This window comes from Engraulis encrasicolus, chromosome 16 (genome assembly GCF_034702125.1).
Source record: "Engraulis encrasicolus isolate BLACKSEA-1 chromosome 16, IST_EnEncr_1.0, whole genome shotgun sequence".
In the NCBI taxonomy this organism is placed as follows: Eukaryota; Metazoa; Chordata; class Actinopteri; order Clupeiformes; family Engraulidae; genus Engraulis; species Engraulis encrasicolus.
This window is the reverse complement of record NC_085872.1, coordinates 22,750,054-22,772,001: the sequence shown is the minus strand read 5'-3', so window position 1 is coordinate 22,772,001 and position 21,948 is coordinate 22,750,054. Positions and strand designations below refer to the sequence as shown.

General features: G+C 41.7%; 1 protein-coding gene across 2 annotated transcripts in view; it reads left to right on the top strand.

The window, feature by feature from the left end:
* atp6v1h (ATPase H+ transporting V1 subunit H) overlaps positions 1-21,355 on the top strand; it is a 39,425-nt gene extending 18,070 nt beyond the window's left edge. For both annotated transcript variants that reach the window (XM_063219016.1, XM_063219015.1), the window contains 6 exons: positions 142-334; positions 7,190-7,368; positions 8,890-9,015; positions 10,195-10,296; positions 13,203-13,316; positions 21,075-21,355. In XM_063219016.1, coding sequence (XP_063075086.1) covers positions 142-334; positions 7,190-7,368; positions 8,890-9,015; positions 10,195-10,296; positions 13,203-13,316; positions 21,075-21,141 — 781 coding nt within the window. In that variant the 3' untranslated portion in view covers positions 21,142-21,355. The remainder of the gene's footprint in view (positions 1-141; positions 335-7,189; positions 7,369-8,889; positions 9,016-10,194; positions 10,297-13,202; positions 13,317-21,074) is intronic.
* Positions 21,356-21,948: the final 593 nt, after the last annotated feature.

Genomic DNA, 21,948 nt, shown 5'->3' with positions numbered 1-21,948 from the left:
CCAAACTTTTTTACTTTCCACGTTGATCATGCTACCTAAAGTTCAGCACAAACTCTTATTCCCTTTTAAGTTCTAAGGATATGTCCCCATACCTGAAGGCCTCCTCTACCCCCCCTCCCTCCCTCCCTTCTCTGCCAACAGCATCACAGCTGTGCTGAGCAACAAGTGTGGCTTCCAGCTACAATACCAGATGATCTTCTGCGTCTGGCTGCTGGCCTTCAGCCCTCAGCTGTGCGAGCAGCTCCGCCGCTACAACGTGGTGCCCGCCCTCTCGGACATCCTCCAGGAGTCCGTCAAGGAGAAGGTGACCCGCATCATCCTGGCCGCCTTCAGGGTACGTGCAACTCCTGTCCTCCTCCCTCCCCACTTGTCACTGTTGCCACGTCATGAGTGCATTGATGTGGAGTGCATTGATAACTGTGATTTTTTTTTTTTTTTTTGGAGCTACTTTTTACAACATTGACCTGTTCAATTAAGTAAAAAGTCATTCCATTAGAAACAAGAATTCCATTGATAGTCACATAAGTCACATAACGGAGAAGTGAGCGAATCTGGATCTTTTTTTTTGGCATGGTGTAAAGTAAAAAAAAAACCTTATAATTTAAAAACACAAAGGAGACGAGAAACAAACAATGTTGCTGAAGCACATCTGATTTCATCACAGCCTAGTGTTTTTACCCATTATTGCTCTGTCTAACCACTGAATAGAAGATGATTGCGGATATGCGTATTGTTTGAAAATGATTGAGGTAATGTCTGAATGACAAAACAAAGGAGATGGAAAAATTATCAGCTGAATTCATGCATGAAGTCTGCAGTAAAAGTTGGGTCCTTTTGTTTTCTCAAACTAAAGGCATTCATATCTCATATTATTCATTATTTCCAAATCTAGTGATCATTTACTCTGTCTTCTTATGAATTCCAATAAATATTCGGCATACAAAGAAAGCCAGTGACAAACCTTACCAACAGTTTCACTTTGTTTTCTAGTATCTCCTGTAACTTGTACAATTTCAGTCAGTTAAGCATTCTATCCTACAAACATCAGCACTCTCGTACTCGAGTACATCAGCACTCTAGTACATGTGGTGCGAAGTATGCCACGAACCCAGGCCATATCTATCCAATTTCTGTTGAAAATTCTATGTTAAGAGTCGACAATAACGCTAAACACAAGAAGAAACCATGTTCTGTCCATTCAGCCATTTCAAAACAGATGTTTGTTTTTTTTTTAAATGAAACAAACATGAGATTACAACTTGACCATTTTGCTCAGTCTGACCACCCCCACCCCCAACCCCCACCTCAAATTCCCCTTTGCCAAACCCCCATGATGCTGCTCCATAAGGGCACAGTGACCCACAGCAGCGGGCCATCTGGGTGAAGCTGGTGTTGTGCTGGACTGGTGAGTCATCCAGGAAACGGAAGCAAAAGCCTGATGGCAAGGGGCTCGCAGCACTTTGCTACAACAAGTAGATGGCGTCTCTTGATTGCAGGGTGCAGATGAGTGAAAGGGTTGCCGGCGTGCATGCAGACAAACTGAAAAAAAATGTAAGGAAATTACTCTTGGAAAGTCAGGGGTTTCGACCTTCATTCTTTGTGGGGCTTTAGCATAGATTTAGAGGATCAGAACTCTTGATGACATGCAGCCGTGACAGCCGTAGCGGAAATGGTCTTCAAAAATCAAAAAATCTCAAACCCCGCCATGTCCAACTGTGTAGGAGGTGCTAGATGTCAATTAACAGTCTCCGCACGCATGCCAGACCCCATCCCTGAGGTCGGGAGTGGATTTGGACAGACCCTGAAGGAAGTGAAATCATGGCAGCCTCCCCACCACCCCCAACCCCCCCCCAACACACTCTCACACACTCGGATCCGTCCCTGTGATTTGGACACAGGTGTCGTCCTCCCTGCGAGCGAAATGAATAGGGCCAAACAACACTGGGTCACGCACTGCACTGCAGCCACCCGCCCATTAGGCTGCAGTCCGCCTCGGGGACCGCTCTCCTGCGGGTGCCCACTGTATTTAATTTGCTCCTGAAAGCCACGCTTCTGTTTTGTCTGTATTGTTGGCATTAGTGTTGGATCATGAATTCTTCCAGCGCCGGCCCCGACGGTATTGAATTAGAGCCAGGCTGTGCATTCATCTCGCCCACACCGAAGTGCTTATTAAGTTTTCTGAACATGGATTTGGTCTTTGTCCCTACCCGTGCTTACTTGCTGTGTAATGGCGCCCAGCCCTCCCCCTGGCTTGGATTGTTAATGAAGAGGTGTGGTGGACATCATCGGGTTTCACCTTTTAGGTTTTTGGTCTGGCTCACCATGTCTCCCATTGAAAGGTGTTTCACTTCTGTAATGTACCGATACGATGTATAGTAAAGCATTGCATTACATTGCATTTAGCAGACGCTGTTGGACTTCTTTTCGCATCTATTGCTCTACCTTCTTGTTTCACAGCTCAATATGATATCAAGTTGATATGTGTAAGTTGCTGTAGTAGATGGAGTGGAGAATATTCATGTTTTGATCATGTGGAGTTTGATGCCATGTAGATGTCTTTTTCGACATGCAAATGCTCTCTTCCGACTCCCCAAACAGACAAAAAAAAAAAAACCAGACAAAAAAAAAAACCTCTTTTGGGAGTTCATTTGAATTTCCGCTAGTCTAATTTACCGTAGTATTCTCAGTAAGAGGCACTTACCTTACGGAAGTGCGTCTCCTTGTAGTTGGTTTTGGATCTTTACATCGAAATGAGTTTCAGCATGCCCAGCTGCATTTCAATAATCATGTTTGTAAGTCACCTTGCACATTTTCATGATGTCCCCTTCTCAGCAGTAACCCTTCCATAAATAGTTTGCATCATGTACCGCATAATCATTTTGGTGTTCTCAGCCCCCATTTGGAAGTGCAAAATAATAAATACACACTAAACTAATTTGTTTGAAATCCGCAGAATGCATTTTAAAAGCTAATGTGTTAATAGAACCATTAGCTTCTGGTGTTGTTTGATGACTCTTTTCAATAAATGGACCCATTCTTATCCACTCTGTTATGTGTTAACGTGCCAGATTGTCGAGGTTATTCACGTCGTCCCAACCCTTTCCAAATTCAGGGCAATGTGAAGAAATTTCAAGTGGGATCAGTTCAACTCAAGTGGCGTCAATTTCTCTTTCGTTCTGCTGTCCTTTCTTGAGCCCGTCCCACGATCAGGTCACTGCGGTGCTGTTGTTTTCAGACGGGCTGTGAAGTCCGAAAACGTGCACAGAAGACTTAGTATGCCTGCATAGCATTATCCTTCGAAACTAAATTGGCAGCAGAATTCAAAGGGACAGCCTTGTGCTCTTGTCTGGGCCCTATAGCTTGATGCCCAATATTGGTTTCATTTCTTTGAACGTAATCCTTGGACTGATTAAAATCCTTCTTGTCCTTCACATTGGCCCCGGCATCATAGGCTCTGAAGTGTCCCGTCATAATTGGCCCATTTCAGTAGAGCCCTTGCTGAGAACGGATGGCGCGTTGGAGGTAATTAAAAGCCATCAGGGAGTAATGAAGTAGGGAGTAATCACTGCGTGCCATTTGGGCCTCTTCTGTTGTCTTGTCTCCCGTGTCCAAAACTGGGTGTTATTTAAGGAGGTTTGATTGCAAGTGGGTCTCGCGGGTTGGCCACGGTGCCTGTTGGGAGCTCTCAGAGCTGCCTGTGTCATCTTTAACCTGTGACTAAAAGGTTCAGCTGATTAACTAAATCACAGCCCTTCAAAGGCTAAAGAGGGTATTTTTTTCTTGCACCTCTTTGTGATAGCGCTGCTGGTTTTCTGCGCTGGCTCAGTACATGCAAGCTTGTAGACAGCGGTATACTGTATGACATGAGGAACCTTATTGGAAAAACAGATAAATATTGATGAGAGAGAGAAGCATAGTCATTTAGGCAAAGATGTTGTCAATATAATGCAGCCCTGTGTTACTGTCTTAAAACACGATGAAATAGATTTACACATAGTCACACGGAACGCATTACAAAGTCAGTTTCTAGTGTGATGCATTACATGAAATTATACCTTTTTGGTTTGTAGGGCAATAATAGAGGACTTGCAAAGCCACGAAGGGGCAAAGCCACGAAGGGGCTACGAAAGAGCATGCAAATATTGCACATCAATAGTGGACAAATGCACATGACCGACCTATTATCTATCCCATTATTTTATTTTAAGTAACCACAGTGCTGCGTTTCTTCTTTTTTTTTCATTGACCTAACAATTTCCTTCCCTTATGCATTAAAATATCAATGTAAGACGACACCATGATTACAGCACATAGCAGCACTGTTTAATGTTTCTCAGAGGTTTTACAGGCATAAGGTCCATGCTTGAGTCCACCAGCGTGTTGAAAGCAGACTTTAAATGTAGTATGGCCAGCAAAGATGACTTGCCAGAAATAATAATGAAAAACTTTGCTGCAATATCTATTTACCATTTTTTTACATACCCTTGTTTCGTGGTTCTCATGGAAACACAGTTGACGGCTAAGTTATCCATAACCATGGTTTCACAGGTATGCCAGGGCTATTTTCAGACGGCTTTGTGTGTTGGAGGTGTTATAGTGCGTTACATGGATATTTTTCTCCCAAGCGTGACAGCGTTTCATACGCAGGTGAAAGCCTCAGCTGCTGCAGAGGTGGTGGAGGAGCAACTGATCAGGAGTAACTAATCAGTGTTGTTTCAATGCCATGCAACCACATTTTGATCTCGCCTTTTATGTATTGCCAATCAAGAAAGAGAAGAAAACTCTTTTGTCACTGTGATAACTGGCACTGATAGCAGTGAGAAATATTCACACACAAATACAAGATCGTCGGTATTTTACTCAGTGACTCTAAATATTTATTAAGAAATCATTTTTAATGCCCTTACTTATAAAGCATTGCAGTATGCAAAACGGTGGCATCGTCTTGATCAACCTACAAATCATATTTTGGTCCACCTCCTCTTCCCTTTGCAATTTCACATTATAATCAGACTGTATAGAAAATTATTCGCTTAGAATCTCTGTTATAAGGTTCCATATATTAACCTGCAATGCCAGTCATTGACCATAGAAGGAATGGTACTTGATTTAGAAACTGCCTTGTGCACTCTGTGCGTGCGTGCGTGCGTTCGAGAGAGAAAAGGAGCATCTTCCTTTGTGTTTCTGTGCAATATGAATAGAAAATAAGAGAAAACCTTTTCAGCTACCAGACATAGTTTTTAAGTATGAAGGCTTACTAAGTGGAGCAAGAGGTGGCACTCACTATTTCCAATCATTGTTAAGGGCCGTACGCACACATCGCTGCTATTTACTAGCTTCTCGCTTGCTCGCCTACTCGCCTCTCTTTCATGGAACGTTCGCTGAAAGTTCCTGCGGCTTTAACTGCCAATGAACAGGCGAGAAGTACCGAACTCTGCCTTTCAATTGGTTACTCGCTTACTCGCCTCGCTCGAAGATAAAATATTTTCAACTCGGGATCCGCCCACATCGCATCGCTTGTACAGTACTCGCCTACTCGCCCGGTACACATTGAAATTCTATTGAGTTCATTCACTGACCGAGTAACTAGCAGCGACGTGTGTGTACGGCCCTTTAGGCCTGTGTACCAGCATCGCTGCACTTGCAATGAGTACCAGGTCGTGGCTAAATCTGTAGTGTTTTGCCGTCGTGGCACTAAATGTTGGAGCAGGCGTCACCCAGCAGTTTTTTCTTCCTTTTAAGGGTGCTGACCAAAATATTGTATAACTGAAAAATGAAAAAAGGTCGCACCATGCATAGGTTTCTTTATTACACAGACGCGTTTTGGCGTTCTGAGGAAGGCAGAACGCCGAAACGCGTCTGTGTAATAAAGAAACCTATGCATGGTGCGAGCTTTTTTCATTTTTCACTAAATGCCATTTTACAATATGTTACAATATCACAATATATTACAATATATCAAGATGATTTTACTAATGTGATTGATGTAAAATGTTGTAATTGCGATTTAAACTATCAACATGTGACGCATGGCCCTGCCCTGGCCAGCCGGTGCGGCACTAGTCTGCCATGCGGCTGACCAGGGTTCGATTCCCGGTCCGGGTCATTTGCTGACCCCTCCCCGTCTCTCTACCCATTTGCTTCCTATCCACCTCTCAAACTGTCCTGTCAATAAAGTCATAAAAGACCAAAGCAAATCTTTAAAAATTACTAACAAATGTGATGAAACTAACAAACCATGTGATGTGTACGGTTATTTGAATACAGGTTGGTGCTGCTGACCAATCACTAGGTGTGGATGTGGGTTTTCAACATGTTTCAACATGAGTTCTCAACGGGTGTTGCAAAATTCGAAAGGATAGTGGCCAAAGCATAATTTCAGTAAAACACTCTGCATTGGCAATGGGAGTGTGTGTCCTTCATTTTCTGCATGAACAGGTCTGTTAGTAATGCTACCGGCAGACTTCTCTCAAACTCCAGTTGGCATGACACTGTTGTTGGGTGCAAATATGTTGAGTTGACAAATCCACGTCACATTAGTGTAGGCGTTTTTCTCAGCTTTGCAGCCATTAGGGGATATTTTTATCAGATGTTTATTGTGCCAGGTGTTTGGTAAATGGAATGTTTTTGAATTCATCTCTGCAGTTGTATAAGATGCAAAGTATTCAAGAGGTATGAGGTTAGAAATGTGCCATTGCGTTGTGTAGCAGGTCATATAAAGGACGCTTTTAACACAGTATTTGTTACTTTGGTTGTCAATACAAAATATTCTGTTTTGCATCGTTATTATTTTTAATATTAATTGTTAATTAATGTTTAATAATTATACAGTATATGATCTTGCATCACCTTCTGTCTTAACATTTGTATCTTTTGGATACTGCAACGTTTACTATTTGAAATTGGGGGCGCCGAAGATGGTAGAGAAAACGCTCCTTTTAAACAGATATGGTGCCTCTTTATGTTCTCCCATCTTTGCCTTAGCTTGCAGACTTCATGTTGACAACACAGGGAGGGATACTTAAACTCATCATAATCATACACGTGACAAATAAATTACTTAAAAAACAAATTACATATAAAATACCATATACTCTAAGAAAAAAGATATCAGCAATGTAATATTATGCTCATAGTTGTTTGTTTCATGTTTTATGATGCATATGTCGGGTCCATTGCGTGTCTGCAGAACCTGCTGGAGAAGTCTGCAGAGAGGGAGACGCGTCAGGAGTACGCCCTGGCCATGATCCAGTGCAAGGTGCTGAAGCAGCTGGAGAATCTGGACCAGCAGAAGTACGATGATGAGGACATCACCGACGACATCAAGTTCCTGCTGGAGAGACTTGGAGAGAGCGTGCAGGACCTGAGGTACCCATAGAAACGAAAATAAATAGTCATACATTTGTCTTCGTTGCACAGGATTTAAAAAAAAAACACGAGAATAGATAGTAATACATTTGTTTTCGTTGCACAGAATTAAAAAAAAAAAACGAGAATAAATAGTCATACATTTGTCTTCGTTGCACAGAATTAAACAAAAAAAGCGAGAATAAATAGGCATACATTTGTCTTCGTTGCACAGAATTAAACAAAAAAATGAGAATAAATAGTCATACATTTGTCTTCGTTGCACAGAATTAAACAAAATAACGAGAATAAATAGTCATACATTTGTCTTCGTTGCACAGGATTAAATTTAAAAAAAAATCCAGAAACACTTCTGTAAAACTCTCCAATACAGTAATGTCTGTATATTTCCCAGATTTGTTCGGTCTAATAGCCTTTACAGCCCATGACGTTTGCTCTCACTCTTAGTTTCACAAGTGATTTTGTCTGCGTAATAAGCCCGAATGGATCCCTTCCTGTCGTCCCTTCCACACAGAGTGGCTTTCAATTGCAGTCAATGTACTGTCAGTAAAAAGGTGTTGCAACATCCTGGCCAAGAGACGGAAGTCATTCAACACAATAAAAAAGAAACATAAAAAGAAAAATATTACATGGGGGGAAAAAAACAGAACTAGCCACTAATACATTGCAACTAATGTATCCCACCTGTCATCTGTGTTGCCTTCTATTAAGTTCAGCGGGGAGCAAATGATGAAATAAGTGCAGTGTAAAATAGCCATAGGACAGTAATAAAAGCTATATGAGAATGAAAACAAAATGAAATGGGAAATGGTGGTACATTATATTCCTCACAGTAGACATTTATATACAGTGCCTGCAGTAGGTGAATAAAATAGCAGAGCTAAAGATTCTCATCCAAATCACTCAGTCAGAAACACCACTATTCTCCTTACTATTGTTCATTTATAAATGCACACGCTTCATATGAAAAGATAGGTTGTATGTTGGGAATATGTTAACTACAAATGAATTCAATTATTGTCTGAATATTCAATACACACTAAACCAGTGTTTCCTAACCTTTTTTGTTCTGGGAACCCCATACAATTTTTTTCACGACAAAAATGAAAACATGAGCTACATAAGGGGTAGTAGGGTATTAAACCTATACAGTCTAAGATTGTAAATTGTGTTTCAAAGAGAATATTGAATAATTTCTTTATTAATTTATTAATGAATATTTATCAGAATTCTTTTTTTCACACACTTTCAGACATCTCAGGTGAACCCGTTTGAATTCCAGGCGACCCCAAATGGGGTCCCGACAAGCCTAGAAATCTAGACGCCCGTAGAGGCCGCAAATTAGCTCGCTAGGCTAGGTCCCGACACCAGTGTTGAAAAACACTGCACTAATCAAACTGAAAGTCATCCAATCACATTTGCATTTTGTAGATGGCTTCTTGACCAGATATGAGAAACTCCTCTGAATTAGTTCTCAAAGTAATTCGTTTTTATCTCTACCCCTCTCTTCCCATGCCACAGCTCATTTGATGAGTACAGCTCTGAACTCAAATCTGGACGCTTGGAGTGGAGCCCCGTTCACAAATCTGAAAAGTTCTGGCGGGAGAACGCTGTGCGACTGAATGAGAAGAACTACGAACTATTGAAGTAAGGATCTGAAGACTCCGCTTTGTTCCATAAAATGAAATAGCCAATGGTGGTTTTGTTGCTATTTTTTTTTTTATTTTTTTTTTTTTATGCGAACACGTGGAAAGTTGTTTTTATATGGTTTTTCATTAGTCAAAAGAATCATTCTGTAATTAGGGGTCCATCTCAAGTCTTAACTTAATATAATACAAAAAAATCAACAAATTACATTACTTTCCTCTGCCAAAATGAATTTATAATACTGGTTTATGATGTTTTTATGCTGTTCGATTTTCCAAATGTCAGATTTTTTATAGAATGACTCCCATGCATACAAAAATGTGTGTGCATTTACAGGTAACTACTTTTCCTCACATTATAGCTGAGACCCTTGTGTAAGTAGGTCTGAAAGTGTTATATTCTGAATTACTGCCATTTTGGGTCAGGCCTATTTTTCCCCTATTGTGGTGGTTTCCTAGCAGGATAATGCCAGTATGCTGCCACTGAAGGGGAGGTGATTTGAGACACTCATGTTCACTCTTACCTCTCCAGATTTCAATTACGTTGGCAGCAGGCCCTTTTCAAATTCAACTCCAGTCGTAATCTGCTCATCTTATTTCCATCATGACTTACCTCACAGCAATCAACAGCTGTCTCTGTTTCAGATGTAATTTTCAATTAGGGCTCTGTGTACACTTTCATCCTGCGCCATCTTTCAGTCAGGGTGGGGAGCCGGGAAGTTGTTGGTCCTGGATATTTGAGTCACTTGTTGTATGCGTCACCCAGACCATATGCCAGCTACTTGTGGTGCAGCTGTTTGCTCCTTTTCCGTTGCTCAAAGCACACCTTTCATGGGCTGATTATTGCATGTGTTTTTTGTGCCAAAGGTGTCGGCTGAGTGGTGGTCTATTTCTTTGCAATCTCAAGTTTGGGATGGAGAGGCTGATGTGAAATTATAATTTAAGAATCTTATCTTGTGAAAAAATTGTCCCAGTGTATTACGAGTGGACATGAAATGTTTTCTTCCCATGCTTAATGATATTTTTCTCTGAAATACTTCTCACCCGGTCCTTTTTCTAACCAATTTCTGTGGTGAATGTATGCCCTGCCTCCCCCAACTCTCCCCCCCCCCACCCCCGCGGTGCCCTATGTGACATGCCATACTCTTATTATCTCTTATTGACTTTTATTCTCTTCCAGGATTCTGACCAGACTGCTGGAGCTCTCTGACGACCCACAGGTGATCGCGGTGGCGGCTCACGACGTAGGAGAATACGTGCGTCACTACCCACGAGGAAAGCGGTAAGGATGCGTTTGTGTTCAGCACCTACTCCATCTCACCCTCCTGCCCCTTTAGACCATCAGTGCTGCACATAGTGAACTATGAATGCTCTGTTCTTTTGAAGTCATTCTTTTATCTCATAGCCTACGATTCTTTCAAGAGGGACAGAGCCTAGGAAAGAAGCTATGAACACTATGAATGCTATAGAAGATTAGATCGATGGTCTGTGTTTGTCTGTGGATTCATTGGAACATTTATATAGTTATATGTGCAGTATGTACTCAGGAGAGTGTAATTGAGCAAATCACCGGTTGAGGAAAAATGTCTGTTGTTTCAAGGACGTATAGAATCACAGTATTTGTTAGGAACGCTGGATGGGCTTTCAAACTACGTCAAAGACTATTGTACCTCAAGTGATGTAAAATGGGATATAAGGAGATATATGGAGGTATTGTCAATGACATGTTTTTTTTTTTTTTTTTAATCTTAGCTAGTAGGGCGGACTTAATTTCAGGTGGAAAAAAAACCTCTCTTGGATAATCAGGATTAATAATTGTGACTTCCTTTTTGATCCAAATAATCATGATTATCATTTTTTTCCATAATCGTGCAGCCCCACTCAAGGCTATTTAGAAAAAGATGCCCTGCACGGAAATCATTTCAAGGGGAAAAATGTTGCAGTCCTACGTCAATGAGATGTACGAGCGTACTTCTCCACATCCCAAGCCTGACTGCCTCCTTAGTTGTTAATTGATGACACACAACCCAGCTGATGTCATGCAGCATTATTTTGAATGTTGATGAAATAATAATGATGAAGAAAATAAGGGAAAATAAGAGAGTAATGAAAGACTGGATGGAAAGTCATATCTGTGTTGACGGCCTTGTATCATTTCAAAGGTAGAGGCAGAGATTCTCTAAGTTTATCTCTCTAATGTCTCTGGTAGAGGTTCGTGTCACTCCGCTGTAGAGGATGTTGCCATGTTGTGCTGGGTCTGTAATTTCAAATCTGACTCACTAGGCAGAGCAGTGCCAGATCACCCCCACCCCAGAGCACGGACATGGTGGTGGGGTTTCTGTGTGATTTTAACGCCTCTGTGGTCATTGGGCCAAGTGCTCCCAGCTGGGGTGAGGTACTGGTGAGAATTAGTGACAACGGGACCCTCTCATCCTGTCATTGAGGCTCCCCAGAGCAATATCTGTGTGTGGATCTTGTTGCAGATGAGCCCATGGGAAATTGCTATGATTTTATCTCAAGGGGCCTTGTGGCTGTCTCCTGTGATTGCCGGTCCTCTGGTTTCTCTCCGCGATCTCTCTGGCCCCAGCTGTTTTGACTGGTGAACATCTCCAGGGTTCCATGGAATGTGAATGGCCTTGCAGAGAGGGAGAAAGGGGTGCAAATGCAGCGCTGATGCATGCTTGCATAGCTGGAGTCATTTGAGGTTTTGGTAAATGAGGAAAATTGAAGATAAGAAGAACCAATGTGAAATGGATCCCTTGGAGTTTTTTACCTACTGAATAGTGCAAACAACTCTGGAATGACTGAGGGTCAAGACTTATTTTTAATTAGTCTGTTTTCAACTAAGTTTGCATGTTTTAAAGGGATGAAAAATGGCTGTTTGAAAGCTTTTTCTCTTATCTTCAAAATGTTTCAGTGTAGACTTTTTTTTCATTAGCATGTGGCACCTGAAGTAAGTAGCTTGTATAAATTTACATACACTTGGAGAGGCCGTTCAGGATTCCAATCAACAATGAATAGTTAATTTTACCTTTCTTTGAAGAGGCAAAAATGAAGCGGTTGAGACTTTTCATTTTCATATGAAAAATAACTTATTTCTTCATTTTTGTGATGTAGGATACATATATTCCTTTCCCTTTAATTTCCCTTCCCTTTTCCTGTATTTTCTGCACAAACAGGGGCGCCTACCCCCAGCCCCACTGTTGACTGGAGGGGTAGTGTCGCATGTGCTGCTGTTCACACTGCATGCTTGTTTCCAGGATATGCAGCCAAGGGTGTGATGAGTTGTTGCTCCAGTGCACACACAATGTGCAGAATTGACAGTCAGTTAATCACAGTGGCATGTTCACCCAATTTGTTTTTTGTTTTGTTTTTTTTATTTGGAAAGTTCACAGCATTTATTTCTAGCACATACTTTACCTTCAATACTTGACCACTAGTGAAAGCAGGTGCTGTGTTATTATTGTGTAAGGTTAAGTAGTGCATAAGTGCATATAGGGCAAGCTAAACTGCCCCACTGTGGTAATATTCTAGATTTAATCAGCCTTAGTTTCTTAGGTACATTTATGCTTTGCTTATTCAAGCTTGTGGTTGTTTTTTTGGGGTTTTTTTGCACAGACACCATTTTTCACCCATTGTCACATTTTCAACCCGATGAGCCCAGTCTGAATTTGGAGACAAAAGTGAAAAGTGCCTCATGTCAAGATGTTTCTGGCTGAAATATTGGCCGATATTCCCTCGTCTTTTCAGCTTCTGAAATGGCAGCTTCTGGTGCAGGGTTTCAAATAAAGGACACATCCTGCCTTCAGAGTCGCTTTGGCTCCAGATGGGCCTTGGCCTGACAAAAATCGCTTTTCATCGGGCTTACCGGCACCACTGCTTGCACACACTAGATTGTCACACCCCTCTCATGTCAGCAAAACACATGGGGGAAAAGAACATTCTGGCTAGAAGTAGAAGATAAGACCAGGTTCAACTTGTACCGGTACTTGATCATCATATGTTTCAGTATCTCTCTTTTTCACCTGGTCTCTTTCTTTTTTGTCTCTTTTTCTCCTTCTCTCTCTCTCTCTCTCTCTCTCTCTCTCTCTCTCTCTCTCTCTCTCTCTCTCTCTCTCTCTCGCTCTCCCCCTGTCTACATTTTCCTGGCTCTCTTTCCTTCTCTCTTCCTCTTCCTCTGTCCCTCAGAGTGATTGAGCAGCTGGGCGGGAAGCAGCTGGTGATGAACCACATGCACCATGAGGACCAGCTCGTCCGCTACAATGCCCTGCTGGCAGTGCAGAAGCTCATGGTGCACAACTGGTAAGAGCCTGATAGGATTCATCATAGCCCTCGTAGTATATAGACTGATTCATGCTGAAGTAGCCCTTAAACTAAACTTTTTTTAAAGGGACGCTGTGTGATTTTTAGTTGTTTATTTCCAGAATTCATGCTACCCATTCAATAATGTTACCTTTTTCATGAATACTTATCACCAGCATCAAATGAAAAGTATTCATTATGACTAGAAAAAATGCATTTTTCATACATGGAAAAGGGGATCTTTGGTCCGCCATTTAGAATTTCCAGAAATAGCCATTTTTAGCTGCAAAAATGACTGTACTTGGGCCATACTTTAAAATATTAGTTTATTACTTAGTAAACTTTCATGAAAATATCAAATTTGGCAATAGGCAAAGCAGTTTCAATGAGCAGCATAGTTGCAGTACCTTTTTTTGACCATTTCCTGCACAGTGTACCTTTAAGGGTGCACTGTGTAGGATGGTGACCAGGGTGCATTTCTCAAAAGCAAAGTTGTTACCCTGTTAGCAACTTGGGTAGTTTGTCAACAACAAAGTAGCTAACATAGTTAGCAACTATGGTTTCGAGAAATGCACCCCAGAGTAGGTATTGCAACGATGCTGCTCATTGAAACGTTGCTGTCTTCTGCCAAATTGGATCTTACAAAAATAAAACACAAATTCAGACAAAACAACAAAAAGTCCAAACACCACAAACAATAAGTGGTTGCAGGTGGGAAAAGCCTTCACATTAAACGGGATGGCAGTATGCCAGTGTCTCAGGAGCAGGGGAGCAGGACTTGCATCTTGGGTTGTTTAGTTGACCAGTGAAAAAAAATGATTTAGTCAGATCAAGCCTCTGAATGACAATTAGTAATTTGAGTCCATTTTTCAGCTACGAGCAGACTTGAATACATACAGGTCCTTCTCAAATAATTAGCCTATCGTGTTAAAGTTAATTTTTTCCCCATAATGTAATGATAAAAAAAATACTTTCATATGTTTTAGATTCATTGCACACCAACTGAAATATGTCAGGTCTTGTATTGTTTTAATATTGATGATTTTGGCATACAGCTCATGAAAACCCAAAATTCCTATCTCAAAAAATTAGCATGTCATGAAAAGGTTGTCTAAACAAGCTATTAACCTAATCATCTGAATCAACAAATTAACTCTAAACACTGGTAAAAGCTTCCTGAGGCTTTAAAAAGTCCCAGCCTGGTTCATGACTCAAAACCGCAGTCATGGGTTAGACTGCTGACCTGACTATGTTTAACATTGAAGTCAATGGCAGTGGCATTGCATGAGGGTCATGGAAGCCCAGATATCCTTGATGCTTAGCTGTCAGCTGTTTTTTGTTCTTTGATCTGGTGACCCACACTTCCCTCTTCATTATACCCCATAGATTTCTATACCACGCTTAGGTACTTTGGTGGATATGGACATTCTAAATCACCAGACTGGCTAATTAGAATGTCCTTAACCACCAAAGCACCAAAACGTGGTATGGAAATCTATGGGGTATAATGAATAAACTAGTGTTTAGTGTTATGTGTATATATATGAACATAAATATTTGAACAATATGTGTTTATTTTAGTATAACTGAGAAATATTTATTATAGATCTTCATGGAAATTCAGTTAGGCAATTTAAATTAGTGGGGTCCTTTTATCTTAAATTTACTAGAGTGTAAAGGCTAAAAACAAACCTGTTCTATATTATTTAAAAAAAAAAAAATGGGACATGTCTGTGAATGGATATCTGCTAGTGTTTTTGTTCCACATCCATGGAAGAGGTAAGTTCACATGATCAAGTGATTGTTATTCAGGCCCTGTGGGGACGACGAGAGGGCACATCTCAGTCCGCCTGCTCTCATCAGGGCTTCACTTCAGTCTGGCAGGACTGAATTGTTGCCTTTGGAGCTGTACCGTAAACCTAGTATTTGGGGTTTTTGTGTTGTTAGTGGACTCCACAGGTTTTTAAACAAATACAATTCAAATGAGCAACAGGCTAAGCCAACCATGTATTTTAAAACATGTCTATTGCAGAGCAATTACAAAACATTAAGATACATAAAATATTGCACATTATATTGAGTTTAAAGTGATAATAGTTTAAATCATTTACCATTTGACAAATGTGAAAACATGCATGTAATTTATACAATACTATTCAATACAATACTACTTCATGTACTATGATCCAGACTGACTTTTCAGAACAGCACATTGTGTTATTATGTCTATGCCAGGTCATCCTCCCAGCTCTATTTTCACTCGGGTTGGACCTACTGTAGGCTATATTTGACACCCCACAAGGCTTGCGAATTGCTGGCCCTTCACAGAGACTATGTAAACACACTGTCATATCACACCTGAGCACACCTAATCATCAGAGCCAGGTCTGACCGCTCCAGTCCTCCAGCAGATTCAAGCCACTGGAAAGGCATCGCACATTTTGTTGGCTAGGAAGAGCAAAACTAAAACAAACCCTCTGGTCATTTCAGGAAGTAAAGATAAGCATGGCTTAAACCCCAGGGATGTGCGGTCTTGCATACATGTACATAACACACAGCATTGAATATTTGAACAAGCATGCGTGTGTTCTTTTTGGACATGCAGTGAGTTGTGAACACACAACGCAAAGTTGGTACTGTGACCCTAAAACTCTTGCCTTTGCATTGAATATTAGAGGCAAGAAAAAAAAAGATCCGAAGAGTCTACTTTCCTTAAATGTCTAGAACTAGGAGCCAGATTTTTTTACGGTGTGCCTCAGAACGACTGGCCAGCTAGGCTAATCTTTATCTACTTGTTTGGTAATGGACTCCCACAGCTGGCATTATACCAGTGGAGGTGAGGCAAGGGTGATTTCCACCAGACAGTCATTAAGCTGCCATGACATATTTGCGAGTGAATCGATATCTTTAGGTCCGCTATACATTTTCTCATCAGATGATTCAGCCACTTTGGCGTGTTTGGGCTAATGTGTGGAGTACTGCCAGCAATGGTTGTTTTATCCAGCCATCGAACCAGACTGTTTATTCATTCAAATGTGCTTGTTTTTCATTTTTATCATGCACCAGGCCTTCCTTCTGCTCGCAGAGCAAGATAATTTGACGGGAGAATGAGCTGAGTTCAGAGAGACATTTCCAATGCCTTTGTTGAGGTGTATTGATCTAAGAGGAGACCAGAGAGGAGGTAATGGGTGCGAAGAGGGGAGGATGAGGCGAGAGGGAGGGAGGGAGGGAGGGGGTGAGTAGGAGGGAAGGTTGTACAAGAGGGTGAGTCTACACTCCGTTGGATTTATGGAAACAAAGAGCGGATTTAATGTGTGTCCTCCGATCTCATCTCACTCGTGCTTTGTACAGGGATAAAGACTGTGCCGCTGCCTGAGCTGCAGCACGAATAGAGGTACCAAAGACAAGAGTTGGTTAGATCTCCTGTGAGAGTGTGACCATGAGCTTTTGACCCGAGATTAGTTTCTCAAAGGGGTGGAACGTGCTCTGAGGCATTCGAGCAGGGTTCCGTGGTTTGCATTCAAGCAGGTTTTTATTTGCTGGTGTGTCTGTTCTATTACTACTGGTAGAATGAAGAAAAAAACCCACCAAGCTGTATGTAAATTTCCTTATTCAGATGCCTCTGACGTTGCCCTGTTTTACAATTGAAATGTTAATAGTGGGCCATATCTGTCCCATATTGTCTGCATATTTGCCAGAGTGCAATCAGGGGTATTGAGGAGTAGGTTACAAAGAGCGCGACCGTCGTCAGATTTTGAGCAGTGTCTCTTACCAGGCTTCATGGCCCGTGTCTACAGAATAGCACATTTGGTGCATATTCCCCTCTGGCTAATGGCACTGGAGCGCGAGCCGAGCCGAGCCGAGCGCCTCATCTGAGAGCCCAGCTCGGAGGACATGGATTCTGAAGTGCCTGTTGATGGCTCTAAAGTAATGAGAGCATTTGTAAGACTCTGAGTGCTGAGTGCTCTTTGTTATGGGAAGCCTTGGCACAGTGGTGCGCATGTGGTGGTGGTGCATGGGAAGAATCTGTAGCCTGGGCACACTGAGAAACCCGGAGCATGTGAAGCAGCAAGCGATGGCTGGAAAAACGGCCCGGCGGGGTTTTAGGTGGAGGCTGGTAATGTTCCCATTGGTGCCCATGCTGTCCAAAGCTGCGGGAGACCTTCCCTGCTCTCTCTTGTGGAACAGGGATGCAGATGGAGACTAAAGCGGGTACTGTGATAGTGTTGCCTTTATACCTTGGCTTTGTTAGGTGTTTTTTTTTTTTTTTTTAGTTTGTTGCCAGGTGTATTAACTATACTCTGGTAGATAGCTTTTCTCTAGCCCGTTAATATTAACCACTGTTCATCACTGGAGAAAACAATAAGGTTTTGAATGTCTCTAAAAGAAATGTATATAAATGTTGTATTTAGATGTACATTTAAAAAATAGCTTGACCCCTCATAAACATTACTATACTCTACAGAGATGCAAAACACTATTTACACATGAAACCTCTCTGTGGCTTTAAAGTTGTGCAAAGCCTTCTAGTTGATGACTTGATCATTTTCCTGGTTGTGATGGCAACGGACCTTTATCCATCCCTCTCTGATGGTTGAGTCCTTGGGAATTGGCTCTAGGCTTACAGTGCTTGAAAAGACATTGACCTTGAAGGCATATGAGGAAGGCTTAGCTATGCTATCTCCAAGGTTTTTCAAAAACACGGGGATACTCTTAAACGAGTATCAAATAAACAAGTTTATGTTCTTACAAAATGTGCAGCAACTGTTTTCTCACCAACTGGCAGATTGCTGTCACTGAAGTGAATTGAACTGAACACCAGAATTACAACAGTGAAACATGGAAGTCAAATTATGTTTGTACAAGATGTTGTGGAAGCTTCAGAGAACATTTTCAAATTTGCCCTTGTTTGTGGTAATTAGTCACAGGGTGTAGTGCCAGTGCATATATTTCCTGATTTCCTGTTTTAAGTAATAGTGGCTTCTGTTTTATTTCTGCATGTTTCTCACCAAAAACACAAGCTTATCACTTATTAGCAGAATTATGATAACCAGAAACGCTTTTCTATGGTTTCACGTGTCACTTGTTGCAAAGGTTATATTTACATTCACTGATGTATTTGAACTGATCTTTAAAAAAAAAACAATAATTTAAATTCTCAATGCATGTACATACTGTATTTACTGTGTATAGTTCAAAACTAGAGTATCTGTGCATGGTTTTTCACTACCTTTAAATAACTAAAATCGCTGTTTTTGGTGTGCAATGTCTGTGAAGTGGCAACACAGCAAGTAGCTATGAATTTAAAACACTAGTCAAACCTTGTATCATTTATTTTTTGTTGGTTTAATTGGAAACGTTGCACTCTGTGCATATGTGATACGTGATGGAGCATTACTAGAAGAAAAGGGCAGATGCAGAGTAGGGAAATAAGTAAGGGTTAACGTTCGGCGAGAAGGTCGCTACCGTGGAATAGCAGCACGACAGAGAGAATCTTTAGACCCCGACGCGGAGCGGAGGGGTCTTGTTCTCTCTGAAGTGCTGCTATTCCACAAAGCGACCGACTCGCCGAAAGTTAACCCGCTTATTATATGGATATACTTAAATGACTCACACATGGCGGGGACATTTCTTTAGGCCTATTTAATGTTAAGATTGTTGCTGCGCAAAACAAAACAGTGCCGTTGTGGAACACCGCTAGGCAACAGCTAGGTAGCCAGGACAACAGGTGTTGTCTATCACAGCAGCTGATTAGAGTCTTGTTGAAAAGTCGCTTTAGCAGTGAAAAGTCTTGTTGCCATTGACAGCGGTCTGTTATAGACCAACCCGTCCGTTATCGAAAAATAACAGACGTGCGAACGTTGGGGAGCCCCGTTGAAAAGAATGGAGCATTCGACCGATGACGTCACAACCATATAATAAACATGCATAATGCAATGTTTTCATACATTCCTGAATTTGGAAGGCATGCATTAAATTCGTACACAATTATTAAATAAGTACACAATATCACAAATATGTCAAACACACATATAATACATTCCATTTGTAGTACATGTTAAATCCCCAACCAACCAACCAATTTTGAAAGGCTGTTAAATATTTTGTTAGTAGCTCCTAGAGAATTTAATTCTTCTCAACATGCTTGTCTCATATGCCCTGCATATTCAAGTATAAGTGTTCATGCACAGTGTACCCCAGGCAGCCAGCTTATTATGCACTCGTTTTCACAAAGCCACAAGCTGATCGATACGTGAGGATCCAACCTCGTGCACTCTCGCCCACTGTGTCACCCTGGAACTGAAGATGCTCTCCTGATCTGTTTACATCTGACCTCTCGAGGTTTAAGCCTGGCTGAATTGACTTGACTTGACCCAGATGGGCTCTCTATAGTGTGTACTTTGAGATATGGTGATTTAGCGAAGCAACATTGATGAAAGACTTGGATTCTGTGTATCTGCAGATTGTAGGTGCCTACAGCCCAATGGAGCCATGCTGCTGTCAAGACAACAGCTTTGTTGTGACAAGCTTGCTGGATAGTGCGGCAGTTTTATATAGGCAAAGAGAAGGGACAACTGATTAGTGTTCTGTGTATGACGTTTGCTTTCATCAAGAAAATGGAAACTGGATACTGGAAGGATACAGTTGGTGCCACCAACCATTGCATGTTTTGAGGAATGATGGTTATAAATAAATGAAATGATTATGTGGAAATCCCATATAATACATTATTAAATACATTTCCCTACTCAGGGCCAAGTCCGGGTATAAATTCAGTTTGAACTAAATCGTTACAAAAATATTTTTCACATGAAAACAATATACTGTATCTTATATGCTGTATTTGAAATGAATCAGTGAATATCACTAATTGCTACATTTTCACTTGGTGAAATGCTTACACAAAGCTGTGATGTGTACACAGAGGAATACGGGATAATGGTGTGTCGTTTTTAAGATACCTACACCAATGAAAGTGTTATTTTAAAGAGTACAGTAGAGCTCCTGTGTGGACGCCTAACGCTGATCACACATCTGTGCTATTTTAAAAATGGCACCCTGTTTTATGTTTCATGTCATTCATAACCTTTATTTCTGCAAAGTTGCCACTCCTCACCATTCTGTGTTGCTAAGGAGCGGTGTCTGAAACAGATGGTGTGGATGGATGGTTCAAGGGGTAGGGGCAAAGAGTGACTGGATAAACAGACTGGCGGAACACTCAGACTGATGGCAGCCATTCTAATAGAGCCTTGGTCACATATGCTTGCTACCGCCTACCCAATTATGAATCATTGTGGGTTTTTTTTTTTTTGCTTGTCTGAATCTTGTAAACGAGCATCTTTTGCAATGATTTTTTCCCCCTTCAACTGCCATTTCAAAAGAGTATATTGACCTACTGTATTCCAACAGGTTAAAAAGGATATTCCGATTCATGTTTACTGTTTTAATGTAATCAGGAAAGCAACCCCAAACCTTCACAAAGTCAGATGGTGTGTGGAAATCTGTGAAAGGTCAATAGTAGAGGTGAAGATGTTTCTATATCCAGGAGAACCCTATGACCGCTCACATTTTCAAATATTGTGAAATGGCAATACAGAAAGGTCAAATCTGTGGTAAGGGAAATGAACGCCTGACAACGCTCCCATTTCCTCCCTCCTTCAATCAGCTTTTTTTTTTTATTGACGACTGTGTTGTTCAGTGTTTTCCTACCTGGTGTTCTGATGCCTTGTGGTTGTTGTTGTTCTGCTCTCTTCTCAGGGAGTACCTGGGCAAACAGCTGCAGTCAACAGAGCAAGCTCCCGCTGCTGTGGCCGCCAGAAGCTGAGCTTCTCATGCTGTCTCGTCAGCAATATGACTCACTTCTGTGTACACATTTCTGCGTATGGGTGTACGAGCGTGTGTTGGCATGTTTGTGATGGCGTGCGTACGGTGAATGGATGCCAGCCCCTCCTGCAGTGCTGATTTGAAACCCAGGCACTCAAGCACCCACCTGCCCCCACCCGCCATCCCCACCTCCTGCCCCCCCCCCCACCCGCCATCCCCACCTCCTGCCCCTAACCCTGCCCCTGCCCCATCCCCATCCCCTGCACCCACCCGCCATCCCCACCCACCTGCCCCCACCCCCACCCGCCATCCCCACCTCCTGCCCCTGCCCCCGCCCCTGCCCCTGCCCCCGCCCCCAGCAGACGCCCAGGTGCTGTGAAATGTAATGCTTTGTCTTTGTGATTTTGTCCCTTTCCTGGCTCTCATTGTGATGTGTGTGTTGTTCTAGCAGAAGTGAGGACTCTGGTGTATGTGTACTGTATGTGTGGGTTGGTGAGTATGTGGCTATACACCACCTCCCTGCCTCTACATGTGTTAAATCTGAAAAAAAGTTAAAATTTATTTATGTCTTTGAGTATTATGATATTACATGCATTCCAATAAAGTGTCTAAAAGAAATGTCACTGTTCCTTTTTTTCTTTGTGAAGTGAGAGAAGAAATAAGCCCACACATTTCAACAGAGGTGTGAAGAAAAGGGTATTGGAAGGTGTGACCTGACCAGCAAATAGAATACAGCATCTTATTTATATGTGGAAAATGGCTTCAGTGTGCTTTTTGAAGCACTGTGCATATTTTAGTCTCCAAAATG